The 19,789-nt window shown below is 34.9% G+C and overlaps 1 protein-coding gene across 3 annotated transcripts in view; it reads left to right on the plus strand.

The window, feature by feature from the left end:
• RAD51 (RAD51 recombinase) overlaps positions 1 to 19,789 on the plus strand; it is a 46,587-nt gene that overhangs the window by 16,761 nt on the left and 10,037 nt on the right. For all 3 annotated transcript variants that reach the window (XM_073211647.1, XM_037018900.2, XM_037018898.2), the window contains exons 4-6: positions 3,567 to 3,684; positions 4,904 to 4,995; positions 10,694 to 10,788. In XM_073211647.1, the coding sequence (XP_073067748.1) occupies positions 3,567 to 3,684; positions 4,904 to 4,995; positions 10,694 to 10,788 (305 nt within the window). The remainder of the gene's footprint in view (positions 1 to 3,566; positions 3,685 to 4,903; positions 4,996 to 10,693; positions 10,789 to 19,789) is intronic.

Below are 19,789 nucleotides of genomic sequence, written 5' to 3' on the forward strand. Positions count from 1 at the left end.
TATTATACTAAGAGTTTTGAGTTTTAAGAACTGGCAGGGATATTACTCCATTTACTTAGTACCATTCTATAATAGTAATTTAGTCTGGGCTCAAATATCATAAGTAATCCTTAATTTAAGCTCTTAGTGGAATGATGTTGCCACCCATGGAAATAAGAAGTTACCCTTTATTGGATTACTCAAGTAAATATTTGTTGAAGTGGTGACTTAATTGGAAATAAGAGTCCCTAACACCTCATTGAAAAGGTGTTTGTGATATTGACTAAGCCAGTAGGTGTCCCCAAAATCTATTTGTTGTTTCTTTCTAGGCATTAGTTTTTATGACTGAGCAAATCCTGACAAGATCTGAGCTTATATATTGTCAGACCTTAGTTCTAGAAATTAAATCAGTGTTTTGCTTCTGTGAAAAAAATAGAGAACAAGTGAAAAGATGTGCAAATGATACAGATACGTTTTTTTATCTTTCTGTCCTCTTTGATTTCAGACAGTTTATATTGTGAGTTTCTGGCACTTAAAATTTGATTGTGCTATTGGCTTTTAAAGATTAAAGGAGATTTGCTCAATCACTGTAGCTATTCCCTCCCATTCTCCCAAAGTCTTTGGAATTGAGACTTTGAGCAAGAATATCCATTGTCACAGTGGAGAAAAGAAACTAAAGAAAGAAAACCCATTTTCAGAATGTAAATCAAAATGGTTGAGAAAAATACTGTGAATGAAATTCATCCAGAAGGTACCAGCCTCTTCTGTGGCCTTCCCACATTTTTAAAGTTTAATGTAATTTTAACTGGCTTTTGCTGAGCTATGGTCTCTTGGTGCACTATGATAGCACTGACAGATTCAGCATGGATATTTTGAGGAACTTTCCTTTTACTTGCCATTTTATGTCTTATTTCCAAGGGTTTGATATATCTTGGTTATTGAAAACTCCTACAGATTTAAGACTACCTAGCACAGATTAAAGTAAGCTTATTGTGCAAGTGTAGAATTGAAGTAAATTTCTCCCAGATTAAGCAGTTCCATGGTTTTTACTTCAAATTTCACTTTGGTTATAATATTCTGTTCCTCTACGAGCTCATAGACTAGAAAATATAGTGGTTACATTGACAAAGCAGGGAAAACATCTCCTTTTGAGTGTTTTTTTTTCTCTCAATTGTTTTGTTACTGAAATTTTTGAACCTTTTGCAAAGTTGAAAGAATTTTAGCATGCATACTCATACACACCACCTAAATTCTAACATTGGATTTTTTAATTCTTTTCAAAGAAAGTTGCAGTTGTCAGTATATTTCCCCTTAAATATTTTAGCATATATTAACTAGAGTTCAGTATGGTTTATTGTTTCTTCCCTCCTCTCTTTGGTATTTTTGTTTTCTAATTTTCATTAATCTTCATTCATCCTGGAAATTAGTTAGAAGTTACAGAAAGAGAAATCACAGAAAAGGAAGAAATTCTTAAAGAAATAATACAAGAATATTTCCTAGAACTAAAGGGAAGCAGAACTCTTACATAGTAAGACCCCACGGAGTGTCAGAGACCTATACCGAGACGCATCAGTGTAGAATTTCAATATATCATCATGAAAAGAAGATTCTGAAAGATTTCAGAGGGGAAAAAAGTAAGTTCTTTGAAAGGAATAAGAATCAGAAAGATAGCATTCTTCTTACCAGAAATCTGGATGATTTCTGATAAAAGCTCGTAGAGCATTGCCTTCAAGGTTCTGAGGAAAAATAATTTTAAACTTAGAATTCTGTTTATAGCAATATTTATTAATCAGGTATTAGCACAGAATACAAGATTTTCAGAAATATAAAAACTCAGAACATATTTCCTTCATCCACTTTTTCTTAGCAAGTTACTTGAGGTTATACTGTACCAGAGTGAGGATGGAAAACATAGGCTCTAGGTTAAAGTGGCTCCAACTCAGTGAAGGGAGGGGAGGCCCAGGACAATAGCTAACTGGGAGAGCAGATAGCCCAGTTCGGAGAAGGAAAGTAGAGCTTCAGAGAAAGAGATTCAGTAGAACACACAGTAAGGTTGAGAGGTTGGAAAATTTGAAAAATGATAAAGTCAGAGTACTAGGGGAAGACATAACTGAGATAATAAAAGCAAAGTAAAATGGAACATGATTTTGAACTTGACAGTAGACACTTGAGAGATACAGGGTTAATATTGGAATCTTAATTGAAAGAATTGTATGTCTAGCGCACCATTTGGTTCAGCAATGAATTATATTTACAAAACTACATAAACACATTATAATGAATTTTCAAGTGAAATATTAGAGAAGTTAAGAGAGTAGTACATACCCACTACTCGACTGTTTATTGATTCTGGTGTATGTGAAAGTTTTTAAGTTAAAAGTTTAATCTTTTGCTATAGATCTATTCGCATTTTCCTCTTTGATTGTAGTCAGACTCACATAATTTTACTGAATCAGCTACTCATTCAGTGCCTTGACTTGGATTCTTTTTCTACTTGAGTGAATTATGATAATTTGTATCTTTCTTGGAATTTGCCTTTCCTCTATGTTACATTTGTTGGCATAGTTTTATTTTTGTAGGGTTGGTAGTAACTTCCTCTCTTTCATTTCTGATTTTGGTAATTTGGAGTCTTCATTTTTTCATGGTTTTTGTTCATTCCAGAGAACCAACTTGTAGGTTTCATTGTTTATCTTGATTGTATTTCTATTCTCTATTTTATTAGTTTCTGCTCTAATTTGATTTCCTTCCTTCTGCTTGCCCTTTTTCTAGTACCTTGAGGTGGGAGGTTAGGTTATTGAGCTAAGATCTTTCTAATATAGGTGTTTACAGCAATAAATTTGTTTAGCCATTGTTTTTGCTGCATCTGATTAGTTTTGGTATGTTGTACTTTCATTTTCATTAATCTCAAAGGTATTTTCTAACTTCCCATGTGATTGTTTCTTTAACTTACTGGTTATTTAGGAGTATGTTGAATTTCCACATATCTGTGAATGCATTTATTTTTAAATTTTGGAATCAACCAATAGACTGATGATCAAAGACTTATCAGTGACTATAAAATAGAATACGAATGTTCTCAGACTTGACAATTTAAAAGAAAAGGTAAAGTTGACAGAGATGGGGAAGTAGAAATGGCAGGAGAAGAGATTGAAGGATAGATGTCCTCATTTAGCAAAGTAAAAAGTTAAGAGATACAGTCTGGTTGATGGAACAAGGAAACAAAGGTTTTAATTTGTTGTTTGACTTTGTTCTGTAATATCACATTTGTTGTAAGTCAGGTGAAGTACACGTGGTTCTGTAATAGTTTTTTTTTTTAACTACATGAATGTATTACTTGAATTAGGAATTAAAAAATTAATCTTCATGGAGTCTCTGAATTAATTTATCCTTTAGTCCGTTCTCTAAATTAGTTTATCCTTTGCCAGAGAGAGAAAATAATCCTAGACCTAGTTAATGTTTTGTTAGTATTTTAAGGACTTTAAAAAAAAGATCATTCTGGAAATTTTATTAGATGTTGTCTCTTCCCACATTATGCCTGGTTCTTACCAAACATATTTTATTGATTTGATGAATCTTGTTTTTCCCAGACTGAGGCAGCTAAATTAGTTCCGATGGGATTCACCACTGCAACTGAGTTCCACCAAAGGCGATCAGAGATCATACAGATTACTACTGGCTCCAAAGAGCTTGACAAACTACTTCAAGGTGTAGTAATCCCTTATCCTATATTGTGAACTGCAGTCAGCAAAGCATCCAAGTCATAGAACAAAACTAAAGTGTTAGGGTAGAATTTATTTGTTAGATATGATTAAGAGATAGGAGAACTATCCACATTGAAGAAGTTAAGACTGCTGCAGGGTGGGACCTGACTTATAAAATACTAAAATTATCTGCCAATTCGATAATTTAATCTTCATTTAGTATTGCATTCTGAGAGTAAGCTCCCTCTTCCTAAAGGAATAATTATAATTTTAACCTATTCTTAACACAAGTTTGAAATCTGATGACTAGTTAAAACACTCCATCTTTAAATACTACATTGTACTATTAATACATTGTAGTTCACACTGATCTTCAGGACTTTATGGAAAGCTGTAAAGTTTAGAAGAAATATTAAAAACATTGCTGTATTAAATTATTGCAAAGTTAGATTTTGTTCTTGTTGCTTCCCCAAATATTTATTGTTCAAGGTTTTCTTTAGGTATAAAATAGTATGGATTCAGGAGTTATACTCAAATTTGAGTATCCCTTTCCTGTATCCCTTCCCAGCATTTACTGGCTATTTGAAATAGTGCAAATTACATAATATCTCTGTCTGTTTTCTTACCTTCATAACAAGTATTAAAAACTGCCTACCTTATAGGTTATTGGAATTAAATGGTACATATAAAGACATAGCACAATGCCAGGTACAAATTAAGTATGAATCTTGGACAAATTAAGTAAATTTAGATGATACTATTTATAATTTATTTTTTAAATGACTGCTTATTGACTTGTGATGGTATGGTTCTGTATCTTGATTGTAATGATAGTCACATGAAACTACACATGTGATAAAGTTGCATAGAACTACATACATACAGATAACAATGATTGCATGTGTATCTGGAGAAATCTGAGCAAACTCCAGATTGTATCAATGTCAGTTTTCTGTTATTAATACTATACTACAGTTTTATAAAATGTTAACATTTGGGGAGGCTGGGTGAAGAATTCATGGGACCTCCCTGTACATTTCTTTGCAATTTTCTAAAAATCTAGAATTATTTCAAAATAAAAAGTATTTAAAAAAATTACTGGTTGAAAATTTTATTTCCAAATTACATAAACATCTTTCTGATAAACTCTAAGGACATTTCTATCATTATTGTGTAAACAGTACTTTGTATGTGCTAAATGGTGTTACTTACTGCTTTTATAGGAGGAATTGAGACTGGATCCATCACAGAGATGTTTGGAGAATTCCGAACTGGGAAGACCCAGATCTGTCATACATTGGCTGTAACATGCCAGGTAAGCTTTTGAGGCTCTAACTAAATCAGAAGAAGGAATTGGTTCCCACTATTGCAAGCATCTGTTGGGATAGACATAAATGGCACTTCCTCTGTCCTCAAGAATCCTGTAGTGATTTAGAAAATAGACTCCTATTGCAAAATTCTTCCACATCATAGAAGCTTCCAGAGTATTGATTTCATACCATTCACTTTCTTACCATCTGGTAAGCCATCCACTGCTCTCTTCGCTAGTCTAAATTTTATTTTTATTAATAAAATATATTTAATAAAATTTTATTTAATATTATCATTCAAGTCACTTCTTTAAAATATCCTCAGAATTTATATCACCCACCTGAAGAGATGCCAGTTTTAGATGAACCCTATCTGTCTTCTCAGTGCCTATTCCCAAATAGCTAGCTGATCACACTAGAGAAAAATCATACCATAATGCTGATTGGCTTCACTTTCAATTCAAGATGACAAACTTTAGATTAACATTCAAAACTGCCTGGCAAATATAGTGAATTTCTCCATTTAGGTGTACTTTTTCCCACTCAGTAGATAGCTGTCTCATACTTTGTCCTTTCTCCTCAAACCATCATGCTCCCCTTCAGTCCTCACTCTCAGCCACTGACCTAACCTGTTCATGCTCCTCTTCAGTCCTCACTCTCGGCCACTGACCTAACCTGTTCTTCACATCAAATCTCTAAATCCACCAACATTTATACACACCTTTTCCTTACCTTCAGTTAACAGTGAAGAAAGTATCTCTTTTCCTTTCAAAGGCCCATCCTACCAGTGATATTTGGCTCTCATCTCCTGCCACCTTCTCAAGGGCTTTGCTTCTGTTTTCTGCTCTACCTCTGTATTAATACTATCCTCATTAGTATATAGACATGCCTAGTATCACCTCCATTAGGAAAAAAACCTTCCCTGAACTCCTTCAGTTTCTTCTTCCTTTGCTTATGCTCCAATTCGTGCACAAATTTGGAAAAAGACACATTGAGTTAAATAATTGCCTGAAATCATATCACATTTGACTAATAGATACAGGAATCAAACCAGACTTCAGAGCCCATGCTCTTAAAAACCTCCTTAAGAATAGAACCTATAAACTGGTTTGTTCTCTGCTATATTGTATTATTACCTAAGTTAGTGATTGACACTCAGAAGATATTTATGTGGAGGAAATAAGAGAATTGATGTCCTAAGATGTACCTGATATATTATAAAATAAATGACATAGAGGAAGTAACAATTGTTTAAGGAAGACAGAGGGACTACTTCACCCTATAGTAATCACATTAATACTTCATGGCGAAAAGAGATTGGACTAGACTCCTGAAAAATGCTAAATTTGAGCAGGTAAAAAATTAAAACACATCTAACTGTGGAATGGTATGAATAGAAGTACAGGGGGGCAGGGAGGCATATGTATTGAGAAAATAATGAATGAACCCATTTACTTAGCTCAGAGGTTTTATTTGGAAAACTTGAAGATAAACCTTTAAAGGACCCAGAAAGTCCGTATTGTAGAAGGTCTTGAATGCAGTGTAAGAAGTTTAGACTTGATTTTGTGAAGAGTGGGGAATATTCAGTGTCTTTCAACTGAAGAGTAATGAGCAAAATTTTTAGAAATATTCTGGTAGCAACTTGTTGAATGAATTGAAAGGAGAGGTGAGAAGATATTTGAAGTGTGATTATTACAAGCATTAGCTGATCAGGATGAAACTCCAGTAGTGACATTGAAGGGATATAGGCAGAAGATATAAATGGCAGCGCTTAATGACTAACAATAAAAATATCCTTCAGCCCAACAGTGTATTAACTTTGTAAAACTCTAAAAAGGATTTGGGAGAGATATGTTTTATGGCAAGATGAATTGAAGTTTAGAGATGATGGGTTAGAGGTGAAAAGACAACCAAGTGAACATTTCTAGCAGTATTTAGAGATACGGAACTAAGTCCTATATAGAGAAGTAACATTGGAATCTCTGACAGTGAATCTATGAGAGAGAAGAGCTAAAAAGTGAACAAGCCTCTCATTGTTTTACAACTCTACATAGTGTTGTGAGGAGCTTTTTTTCCTATTTGGGTGGGGTCCTAACATTCCGTGGCTTAATGAGAGTACTGCCTTGAGTGGCTGGCTCACGAAGTACCCTGGGAGCGTGCCGATTCCCATGGGTCACTCTTCTGTTATAATCCTTTGAAGCTTTTAGGTATTCAGAAGAAAATGGTATTATTTTAATCTAGATAAATTATACTCACTTCTTTCATAGACATAATTTATTGATGGAGTTCAAGAACAACTGAAATCTGCCTCTTTATATCAGTATGATAGAGAAAGTTTCCTAATACCTTTCCATCATAGTATGAGTTCTTATCCTCTCAATAAAAAAACAGTAGTTTCTGGAACTCATTTATAAATTTAGGCACCAAATATAAATTGTTATTTTGTGTTTTTCCCTCATAAAACAAGTTATGAACTATCCTTCATAACTGTGTATTTAAATAGCACTTTATCAGAAAGTATTTAGTACATCAATGTAAAGTTGTGCTTCAGTTAAAGATGGCATGTGCCATAAAAAATAGAAATTTTGTTAGGACCCTGTGTCTTGCATGGGGTCACATTTAGTAAAACACATGTCTGCTGAGACTAATATTATGAGGCTGATTTTCTCAAGTCATGCAAGAAAGATCTGCCTAATTTTTTTCATGGTAAAGATAGATCCTTTATCAGCTACCACTTCTGTATTGAAGTGGTGAATGGCATTTTTGAGAATAGGAAATATTCTGGTTCTTAATGAATAAAAGTTGGTTGAACAGCAAGAGGCCTTAACTTTGATAGTTTTCTTTTTTATCTCATTTTCCTTTCTTGCTTGTCATTTGTTTCTTTCCTCAGTTGCCCTATTGGTCTTTTCATTGCAGACCAAAATGTCACCCTGTGTCTTATGAGATAGCCATTCCCATATCAAGTAGACCTAAGCAATTGTTTGCTCTCTTCATAAATAATTCCAAGGAGTTAGGGGGATAAAATAACTTCTAGGCTAATAAAGGGAGAAGCATTGAGAAGAGCGGTATAGTAAAGTGTGGCAACAATAGCTTATTTCCTGAGCACCATTAGAGAATTGTTAGCTAAAGGGAAAATAAGACTGTTTAAAATATCACCCTGACATGGGTCATTTGGCATGATGGGACCTTTTTAAATAGAAATGTTTTCATATGTTGTTTTGACAGGGATTCGTGTGGAATAAATATTTAGGGTATGGTCCACAATATGTATAGTTGCCAGAGTAACTCAGCATATCACATTGATGCTCTTAATTTATACAAACAGAATCCTATCCTGGGAATGCTTATTAAATGGTCAGGTGATGCCTGTCAATAATAAACTGAAGCAAAATTCTCAAACATACGCTCTCTAAAAATAACTGAACATTCACAGGTGGCTGAACAACTCTAGATGCTTGGGATTTTTTTCAGAGAAAAAGAATGCTAATTCAGTATTAATAGAAAAGATTACATTTCACCAGCCCAAGAGCTTGAACTAGAGGTATAGAGAGGATGTTAGATTACTTCTTAAATTGAAACATTATCTGCTCTCATTTGTTCAGATTTTTTCAACTTAATGAAGTGAAACACCATTATATGTTTGATCTGATTAATAATGAAGTTATGTAAAGTTGAGAGCCATAGTTCAGTTACAAAAATGAACAGCATGTGCTTGTTCACAGTGCTGTAGTAATTTTTAAATTCTGAAAAGAAAATCTAACATAAGTTCCAGTTTTAAATGCATCTGCACTTTGACAGAAAATCTGTCTTACAGAACTTTTCTCATGGTCAAGGATAAATGTACAAAGAATTTACATCACAGTATTATAAAATGGTGAAAGTTCAAAACAACCTGCATCACTATAAAACAGGAAAAAATGTTGAGTTATGCTACTAAGCAATTACTAATAGTTGCTAACTTGGTGGTGTCCCAGTCCAGTAACACAAGGTAGCACTGAGAGGGCAAGTTGGAGGAAACAATGGGCTGGAGTGCAGAGCATGTAGTCCATCCCCTTCAGAGTGGCCCAGTAATATACTGTGACCTTGTCTGCTCTTCTGCTGTCAGTAGGCTTACCTGTCCCTAGCACATAGGAACTCCCTTCTGCCCAAGGAGGTCTACCTAGCTGTAAAAGAACCCCCTCTCGTGCTAACACTAAAGGTACCAGAAAGTGAGAGAAGGGAGAACGTTATTAATTTTAATTCCTGGGTACTTAGCCTGCTGAGTCTCAAGATTTTTTCCTCCCACAAAAACTGAAGCAACTTCTGCTTTCTGTTCTCTTGGCCAGTGATTTTAAACTTTCCCTCTGTCAAGACCCTTTTTGTTGTATATGTATCCTTTGTTCCTTCCATGGCTTCCTATGATGTGAAAGATTTTATCTGTGAACCTGCCAAATGATAACATAATCATTTTTCCCTTTGCAAATTAACAAAGTCTTTCATAACTGAATATATGCTAAAATCAATGCTCTAGAAGTGGATGATATCATTAAGTCTTCAATGTGCTTTCTTTATGTCAGGTACTGTGCTAAACACTTTATATGAATTATTTAATCTTCAGAACAATCCCATAGATGGGTTTTATGTACATTTTACAGAAAAAGAAACAGAATTACTATCCCCAGAGTCATATTGTAAGTGGAACAACCACGTATCTAAAAAATGTTTATATAAAAATGCTTAGAAAAAAAAATCTGAATGAGTACTTATGGGAGATGGGAGTGAGTGATGAAGATCTTCTGATTTTCACTCTACTTATTTCTATATTTGAATTTTTAGTACAAGCATACAGTACTTCTGTAATTTAAAGTTTTGTTTTTCTCAGAAATAGGAGAAGAAAGAAAATTTGGTGCTACCAGCCCTTAATGTAAAATGTCCCAAGGGATTTTTCTCAGAATTTAAAGGTGTATATGGCTCCAAAGTAGATCGCTAAGGTGGAAACTAACCTTTAACATCGTTCATTTAAAATTTGTAGAACTCAAAGATGTTATGGGATGGTTAACCTAAAGCAAATATTTCCCTAAGTAGCTTGTCAGATAGTTTTCATGGCATTCTTCCCTTTTCTTTGCTTTTTTTTTTAACTCTTATATATTTATTTTTCCTTTATCTCCTTTTATTCATTTTTAACATCTATATTACTATTGGAACAAGCCTTTTTTTCTTTTTTGCTCATACTAAACTTGTTAGGGATGGATGCCTCTGGAGCATTGTAATCTTTAGTAACCTGCAAGAATGAACTCTCTTTAATAAAGTAAAGTGTAAATGTGGTCTGGATTTGCTAAAATTAATTGAGTTTTGAATCATGGTCTCTAACCTGTTAAGCTAATGTTAAATGATCTTTCACATGTTTGTGCTCTTGAGAGAACCGATCTGTCTTGTGTTGGTATGCAGTCAGAATTTTATCTACTACTTTGGACTATATTTCCAAGCAACTCAACTCTCACAATAATACTCTAGCCTCACGTGTTACAGGATACAATGAGTTTCATACCTGTAACTAGCTGTATTCCCTTCAGTTAGAAGGGAATGCCACCTCCTTAACTCTTTCACTTTAAAGTGTTTTTCCTTTTGACTTAAGTGTGGTAGCAGATTATAGACTCATCATGGGGAAGTCAGTTATCTCAGAAGTAAAGTGTTCATTTCCACTGTTCTTTTTGTTCTCTCTAGCTTCCCATTGACCGAGGTGGAGGCGAAGGAAAGGCCATGTACATTGACACTGAGGGTACCTTTAGGCCAGAACGACTACTAGCAGTGGCTGAGAGGTAGGTTACTGGATTAAGATGAGAGAAATATGGCCACACCTGTTAATTAGTGATTGCCAATTGGTCTAGCTGAAGAGTGTCTCTTCTTCTCCTATGGCTCCCTATCCAAAGTTTTATATGTGATTCAAAAGAATGACCTTCCTTAGTAGAGAAAAACATTCTTCTTTATTCAAAGAAGTTGGTATCAGACAGAATAAAAAACAAGATCCAACTATATTATGTCTTCCAGAGGCACGTTAGATTCAAAGACACAAATAGTTTGAAAGAAAAAGGATGGGAAAAGATATCGCATGCAGACAGTAACCATAAGAAAGCTGGACTGGCTATGTTAATATCAGATGAAGTCAACTTTAGGACAAAAAATATTACTACAGGCAAAAAGGAACATTTTATAATTAAAAGGTCAGTTCCTTGGGAAGGTGTAACAATTATAAGCATGCACATCTAATAATAGAGCCCTAAAATATGAGATACAAAAACTGACATAATTGAAGGGTGAAACAGGCAATTCAACCATGATAGGTGGAGACAGTATCTCTCATTAATGGATAGATCATTTATCAGATGCCTCAATCAAGGGCCGCTGCAAAAAACCTAATACTATCATTATACTTAATTGTGGAATTCTAAATGCTGTCCCTTAAGATTGGAAACAAGGCAAGTGTGTCCACCCTCATCACTCGTGTACCACATTGTACTGAAGGCCCTAGCCAGTGCAGTCAGGCAAGAAAGTGAAATAAAAGACATCCAGATTGGAATGGAAGATGTAAAATTATCTCTATTTACCAATGACATGATCCTGTATGTAGAAAATCCTAAGGAATCTACACATAGTACTAGAAAACTAAAAAACTACTAGAACTAAATTCAGCAAGGTTGTAGGATACAATATCAGGTTGCAAAAATCCATTGTATTTCTGTATGCTAGCAGTGTTCGCTTCAAAAATTAAATCCCATTCACAGTGGCATCTAAAAGAATGAAATAGTAACTAAGTTTAAAAGTAGGAGTGCAAGACTTGTTCACTGCTGAAATTGAAGATCTATATAATTAGAGAAACATTACACATTCATGGATTAGAAGATGCAATATTAGTAAAATGATAATTCTCAAATTGATCTATATATTCAACACAAATCCTACTAAAATTCCAGCAAGCTTTTTGCAGAAATAGACAGGCTGATTATAAAATTTATATGTAAATGTCAAGGACCCAGAGTAGCCAAGACATTCTTGGAGAGAAAAAATAAAATTGGAGGTCTTTTAAGTCTTCCCAATTTTAAAATTTACTATTAAACAACAATAATCAAGTGTGGTTTGGGCCTAAGAATAGACATGCATCAATGGAACAGAAATGAAAGTTCAGAAATAAGCCATGTATGTTTATATTCACTTGATTTTTGACAAAGGTGCCAAGGCAATTTAATGGAGGAAATAAGTCTATTCAATAAATGGTGATAATGTAGTTGGATATCTACATGCTAAAAGATAAATTTAGACCTTTAACTTTATACCATACATAAAAATTAACTAAAAATGGGTAAGTCTGGTGGTTCCTCAAAAAATTAAACAAAATTATAATATGATTCAGCAACTCCACTTCAGGGTATATACTCAAAGAATCAACAGCAAGGACTCAGATGCTTGCATACCAATGTTCATAGCAGCATTATTCATAATAGCCTAAAGGTAAAACAGCCCAGTATCCATCAACAGTTGAATGAATTTTTAAAAATGTCATATATACATATAATGGAATATTATGCATTCTTTAAAAAGAAGGGAATTCTTACACATAGTACATCATGGATGAGTCTTGAAAACATGCTAAGTGAAATAAGCCACTTGTAAAAGGACAAATACTGTATGGTTTCTCTTATATGAGGAATTTAAGAGTTGTCAGATTCATGAAGAGAGAAAGTAGAATGGTGGTTGCCAGGGACTGGGGGTGAGGAGAGTGAGTAATTATTATTTAATGGGTACCGAGTTTCAGTTTGGGACAATGAAAAAGTTCTGGAGATGGATGGTGGCGATGGTTGCCCAACATGGGAATGCCCTTGTTGCCACTTGATTGTACACTTTAAAAAAGGTTGAAACATTAAGTTTTATGTATATTGACTATAATTTTCTTTTAACGATGATAGTCCTAACTGTAAGAGCTAAAGCTATATAACTTTTAGGAAAAAACAGGAAGAAATTTTTGTGACCTTGAGGTTGGTAAAGATTTCTTAGATATAATATGAAAAAGTGCACTGCATGAAAGAAAAATTGATAATGCTTTTAAAATTTTCTTCATCAAAGAACATTATCAAGAAAGTGAAAAGACAACCCAAAGTACATGAGAAAATATTTGTAAGTCATGTATCTGATATAAGGGTCTAGTATCCAGAATATATAAAGAACTCTACAAATACAATAAGAGAACCCAAATGAAAATTGTGCAAAGGAATTGTACAGACATTTCTCCAAAGATATACAAATAGGGCCAGTAAGCACATGAAAAAAATGTTGTATTCTTGTCCAGAGGAAATGCAAATTAAAACCACAGAGACCACTAGGATAGTTGTAATAAAAAAGGTAGTAGTGAATGTTGGGGATTATGTGGGGAAACTGGATATATTTCTGGTGAGAATGTAAAATGGTTCAGTCACTTTGGAAAACTGGAAATTAAACATAAATTTACCTATGACCCAGCAATTTCACTCTGGTTATATACCCCAGAGATAAGAAAACATGTCCACACTGAGGTTTGTATGTAGATGTTTGTAGTATTGTTATAATGGCCAAAGATAGGAAACAACCCAGTTGTTGATCAACTAGTGAATTAATAAACAAAATTTAGTTATCTATTCAGTGGAATACTATTCAATAATAAAAAGGAATGAAGTATTCATAATGTTACAATATGGATGAACCTCAAAACAAGCTAAAGGACAAACACTAAACAAAAAAACCCTACCTATATGTGATTCCATTTATGTGAAATTTTCAGAAGGGGAGAATCTATAGAGAAAGTAGATAAGCAGTTGCCCGGAGCTGGGAGTAGGAACAGGAAGTAACTACAAATAAACTTGAGAGATCTTTTTGGGGTGATGGAAATGTTCCAAAATTTGATTGTGATGATGATGGCTGTACAGCTTTGTAGACACTAAAAAGTAAAACATTAATTTTATGGTATACAAATTAAAAGTAGGTAAAGATTTTTAAGTTTCTACATCCCTTAATACAGCTTTCAAATTAACTCCCAGAGTTGTTTTACTTATTTTTCCTTGTCTGTGGTCAAATGTGATAATTTGGTCATTTTACTGAAACCTAGTAATTAAATACAATTTAATTGCTTGTTGAGATGTCAGACTCGAATGGGAACCTGCCTAGCTAAGTTGGGAATTTTATTTTCTAGTTTTGCAATTATAACCAAATTCTCTTTCCCAGTTTATAATTTGAGAAACCCAAGCCATTGAATGTATACTATTAAAACAAAAAATTAGATTGGAATAAAAATTGCAGCTCTCTGCCTCTGCTTGCAAAATCCCTGTCAAAAAAGAATCAACTCCTTTGCAACCTAATCTTAGTTTTCAAAAGATGAGTATACTAAACCATATCTTCCTTCTGAAAGTTGTTTTGGTGCTCTTGTACAGAAATTACACTTTTAAGTACACTATTTTAGTAGTTGAGCTTTCTTTTGGATAAAATCATTAAGATTTTGTCTAGTATAATAAAAATGAGTGTTCAGTTAAGATAGATGAGAAAGTATAGAATGTTGGCTATGAGGACAGGGACATGATCTTCTGGATGCTTGCTGAAGTCTGATAACTATGGTCACAATTGCTAGCTACGGTGTCAACCACTGTTGTTTTTTTTTAAGTTCTTTTAAGTACTGTGAGAGAAAAAATGATAGAACCTTCTTGAGGGAATACAGCTGAATTTTTCAAACTTGCATGTTAATCATCTGAGGTATTTGTTAAGTATAGAAATTATCATGCCTCTTTGAAAACTGCCATTCATTATGTCTAAATTAGGCCTAAGAATTTATTTTTTTACAGGTGTTCAGGTTACTCTTTCAGGGAGTTCTGGAAACACTGTAAGAATGCTTATTTTCAACCAAATTTTTCCAAGTTGTGGGAACTGACAATTCCATGTGCTGCTTCAGGAATATAAAAAAAGAGATCCCCATAGTCATCTTTCTGAACACTGCTGAGATTAAAAATCAGGATAACTCTGCTTTTTCTGGTAAACTATCCATTTCTGATAGCAAAAGATAATCCCCCTTCCTGAGAGATTATATCAATGTTTCTTGAGATAAGACTGGAAGACTTATTTAGGCCTCTTGAATCTTTTTTCTTACTGTCATGATCTAAATAAGGAAAATTTCCATCTCTTTATTCCCATTCTGTTTGATCAGGATCCCAAGGCAAAACAATATCCTCACTCCATCTCCTCACCTTTCTGCCCAGACTTAACGGATTGGCATTATCAGTCCACTTAATGCCAGAGTTAAGCTTCAATTTCTATTGATAATGGCAAAGAATAGCAGGTGAAATGTCCAGGAAAGTACAAGACTGTGTGTCTAATATGAAGAATCCATTGTATGATGTAAAAAAATTGAATTGGGTAGAGTGGGATTTCCTGATATTAAGGTTCAGTTTTACTGCAGTGTTATTGTAAGTGCTAGAATATTATTTTTGGAAGGAAAAATGAGAGGATAACTATTTGCTAAACAAGGTCTCAGAAAAATAGGTTTGATGTAATGTAAGCTTTTGTAATGATTAGTTGCCACATAGCCCACTTTAAAAGACTGATAGAATCATTAACATAGAAACTTCTGGTTCTCAAAAAATTACACCACACTGATTTTGTTTAAACAGATTCTCTTGAACTATTATGTAAAGGAGGCAGTATTATGCTTTTGAACATGATTTTAGGTGCCATATGAAAATATTATGGGTTAAAGTGATTGTATATTCTATTTTTGCTCAGGTTGTAGATAAAATTTTATTCAGCAACATATATTCATAATTTACTAGGTATAAAAAAATATACCAGGTAGAGAGGTGTATTAGCCTTTTCTCCTCAAGGAATTTCTGGTCTAGTAGAAGAAGGGCAAGACAACTCCTCACAAGTACCATAAAAAGGCCTAAAGTGTAGGCATTTAGGTGAGTCTTGGTAGATGGATAAATCAAATTGTCTTTGAAGAAATGGGGCCCCATAATGGTACATTTAGTGAGAATGAAAATCTTATTTGAACCACCTTGAGAATTCATGTTTTAGATAGCAGTTACAAAGGGAAGAGAATACAGATTATTCTAAGAAAATAAATTTTTATTTGCCTTTTTTAAATGGGAGGAAGGAAAACATTTTCTTTCAGTTGATAGATGGATTATGGTATGAAATGAATTAAGGTACGAGTCATGTAACCATACTTTATGTAATTGATTCTATCTTAACTGTAGTGTGTTACTAGCATGAAAAAGGGGAAGAATAGAAGAAATGAAATATACCTATTTCTCTTAAACTTAGGTTTTTTTTGTATCATTAATCTACAATTACATGAGGAACATTATGTTTACTAGACTCCCCCCATCACCAAATTCCCCCCACATATCCCATTACAGTCACTGTCCATCAACATAATAAGATGTTGTAGAATCACTACCTGTCTTCTCTGTTGTACAGCCCTCCCTTTGCAACCCCCCCACTCATTATACATGCTAATCATAATGCCCCCTTTCTTCCCCCACCCCCCGACCCCTTTTTCCTCCCTTCCCACCCATCCTCTGCAGTCCCTTTCCCTTTGGTAACTGTTGGTCCATTCTTTGGTTCTGTGAGTCTTCTGCTGTTTTGCTGCTTCTACAGATGAGTGAAATCATTTGATACTTGTCTTTCTCCACCTGGTTTATTTCACTGAGCATTAATACCCTCTAGCTCCATCCATGTTATTGCAAATGGTAGGATTTGTTTACTTCTTATGGCTGAATGATATTCCATTGTGTATATATACCACATCTTTATCCATTTATCTACTGATGGACACTTAGGTTGCTTCCATTTCTTGGCTATTGTGAATAGTGCTGCAATAAACATATCTTTTTCAAACTGGGCTGCTGCATTCTTAGTGTAAATTCCTAAGAGTGGAATTCCTGGGTCAAATGGTATTTCTATTTTGAGTTTTTTGAGGAACCTCCATACTGCTTTCCACAATGGTTGAACTAATTTACATTCCCACCAGTAGTGTAGGAGGGTTCCCCTTTCTCTACATCCTCGCCAACATCTGTTATTTGTCTTTTGGATGATGGCGATCCTTACTGCTCTGAGGTGATATCTCATTGTGGTTTTAATTTGCATTTCTCTGATGACTAGTGATGTGGAGCATCTTTTCATGTATCTGTTGGCCATCTGAATTTCTTATTTGGAGAACTGTCTGTTCAGCTCCTCTGACCATTTTTTTTAATTGGATTATTTGCTTTTTGTTTGTTGAGGTGCGTGAGCTCTTTATATATTTTGGATGTCAAGCCTTTATCGGATTTGTCATTTATGAATATATCCTCCCATACTGTAGGATGCCTGTTTGTTCTATTGGTGGTGTCCTTTGCTGTACAGAAGCTTTTCAGCTTGATATAGTCCCACTTGTTCATTTTTGCTTTTGTTTTCCTTGCCTGGGGAGATATGTTCATGAAGAAGTCGCTCATGCTTATGTCCAAGAGATTTTTGCCTATGTTTCTTTGTAAGAGTTTTATGGTTTCATGACTTACATTCAGGTCTTTGATCCATTTTGAATTGACTTTTATGTATGGGGTTAGACAATGATCCAGTTTCATTCTCTTACATGTAGCTGTCCGTTTTTGCCAACACCAGCTGTTGAAGAGGCTGTCATTTCCCCATTGTATGTCCATGGCTCCTTTATCATATATTAATTGATGATATATGTTTGGGTTAATGTCTGGAGTCTCTATTTTGTTCCACTGGTCTGTGGCTCTGTTCTTGTCCCAGTTCCAAATTGTCTTGATTACTGTGGCTTTGTAGTAGAGCTTGAAATTGGGGAGCTAGATCCCCCGCACTTTATCTTCCTTCTCTGGATTGCTTTAGCTATTCGGGGTCTTTGGCGGTTCCATATGAATTTTTGAACTATTTGTTCCAGTTCATTGAAGAATGCTGTTGGTAATTTGATAGGGATTGCATCAAATCTGTATATTGCTTTGGGCAGGATGGCCATTTTGACAATATTAATTCTTCCTAGCCAGGAGCCTGGGATGAGTTTCCGTTTGTTAGTGACCTCTTTAATTTCTCTTAAGAGTGTCTTGTAGTTTTCAGGGTATAGGTCTTTCACTTCTTTGGTTAGGTTTATTCCTAGGTATTTTATTCTTTTTGATGCTATTGTGAATGGAATTGTTTTCCTGATTTCTCTTTCTATTAGTTCATTGTTAGTGTATAGGAAAGCCACAGATTTCTGTGTGTTAATTTTGTATCCTGCAACTTTGCTGAATTCCGGTATTAGTTCTAGTGGATTTAGAGTGGAGTCTTCAGGGTTTTTTATTATGTACAATATCATGTCATCTGCAAATAGTGACAGTTTGACTTCTTCTTTACCAATCTGGATTCCTTCTATTTCTTTGTTTTGTCTAATTGCCATGGCTAGGACCTCCAGTACTATGTTGAATAACATTGGGGAGAGTGGACAACCCTGTCTTGTTCCCGATCTCAGGGGAAAAGCTTTCAGCCTCTTGCTGTTCAGTATGAATTTAGCTGTGGGTTTATCATATATGGCCTTTATTATGTTGAGGTACTTGCCCTCTATGCCCATTTTGTTGAGAGTTTTTCTCATGAATGGATGTTGAATTTTGTCGAATGCTTTTTCAGCAACTATGGAGATGATCATGTGGTTTTTGTCCTTTTTGTTGATGTGGTGGATGATGTTGATGGATTTTCGAATGTTGTACCATCCTTGCATCCCTGGGATGAATCCCACTTGGTCATGGTGTATGATCCTCTTGATGTATTTTTGAATTCGGTTTGCTAATATTTTGTTGAGTATTTTTGCATGTACGTTCATAAGAGATATTGGTCTGTAGTTTTATTTTTTGGTGGGGTCTTTGCCTGGTTTTGGTATTAGGGTGATGTTGGCTTCATAGAATGAGTTTGGGAGTATTCCCTCTGATGCGGTCCAGCTGCGCCAAGTCAAGCAGGTCCTGAAGTGCAAAAGAAGGACGAAGAAAACAAAGAAAGACAGAAAGAACTGGGAGGGCTGACGCTCCTGCTTTATTGGGTACCAGAGTATTTATACAGCAAAGAGATACGTGATTCCAGAAAATAGCCTTATCCAATAAACAGTCAAGCACAGTTTTGACGTCATTGGCAGCCCAGTAAAGATAAGAACAGCAGGGCTCCTTCAGTTCCTCATGGAATGTGTAAACAGGTTGTTCTTTGTTCTCCATTCCTGCCACATCAGCGATGTTCTTTGTTCTCCACTTACCCCACACCAGAAGCAGGGGTGGTGTTTTCACACATCCTCAAGGTCTCCCTATTTTCAGAGTGAGGAGTCTTGGCTCGTCGTTGAGGACAAGATATGTTTTTGTGGGCAGATAACTTCCAAGGACTGCACCGGCCGCTCTCAAGCATGTGCTTTCCCGTGCTGCATTCAGACCTGGGGGAAGATGCTTTCCCATTCTGCCTACAAACATGTGAGAAGACAAAGACGCTCCCCAACATCCCTCCTCTTCTATTTTTTGGAAAACTTTAAGGAGAATGGGTATTATGTATTCTCTGTATGTCTCATAAAATTTCGAGGTAAATCCATCTGGCCCTGGGATTTTTGTTCTTGGGTAGTGTTTTGATTACCGATTCAATTTTGTTTCTGGTAATTGGTCTGTTTAGATTTTCTGTTTCTTTGTGGGTCAGTCTTGGAAGGTTGTATTTTTCTAGGAAGTTTTCCATTTCTCCTAGGTTTTCCAGCTTGTTAGCATATAGATTTTCATAGTATTCTCTGATAATTCTTTGTATTTCTGTGGG

Source organism: Manis javanica, chromosome 8, assembly GCF_040802235.1.
Source record: "Manis javanica isolate MJ-LG chromosome 8, MJ_LKY, whole genome shotgun sequence".
In the NCBI taxonomy this organism is placed as follows: domain Eukaryota; kingdom Metazoa; phylum Chordata; class Mammalia; order Pholidota; family Manidae; genus Manis; species Manis javanica.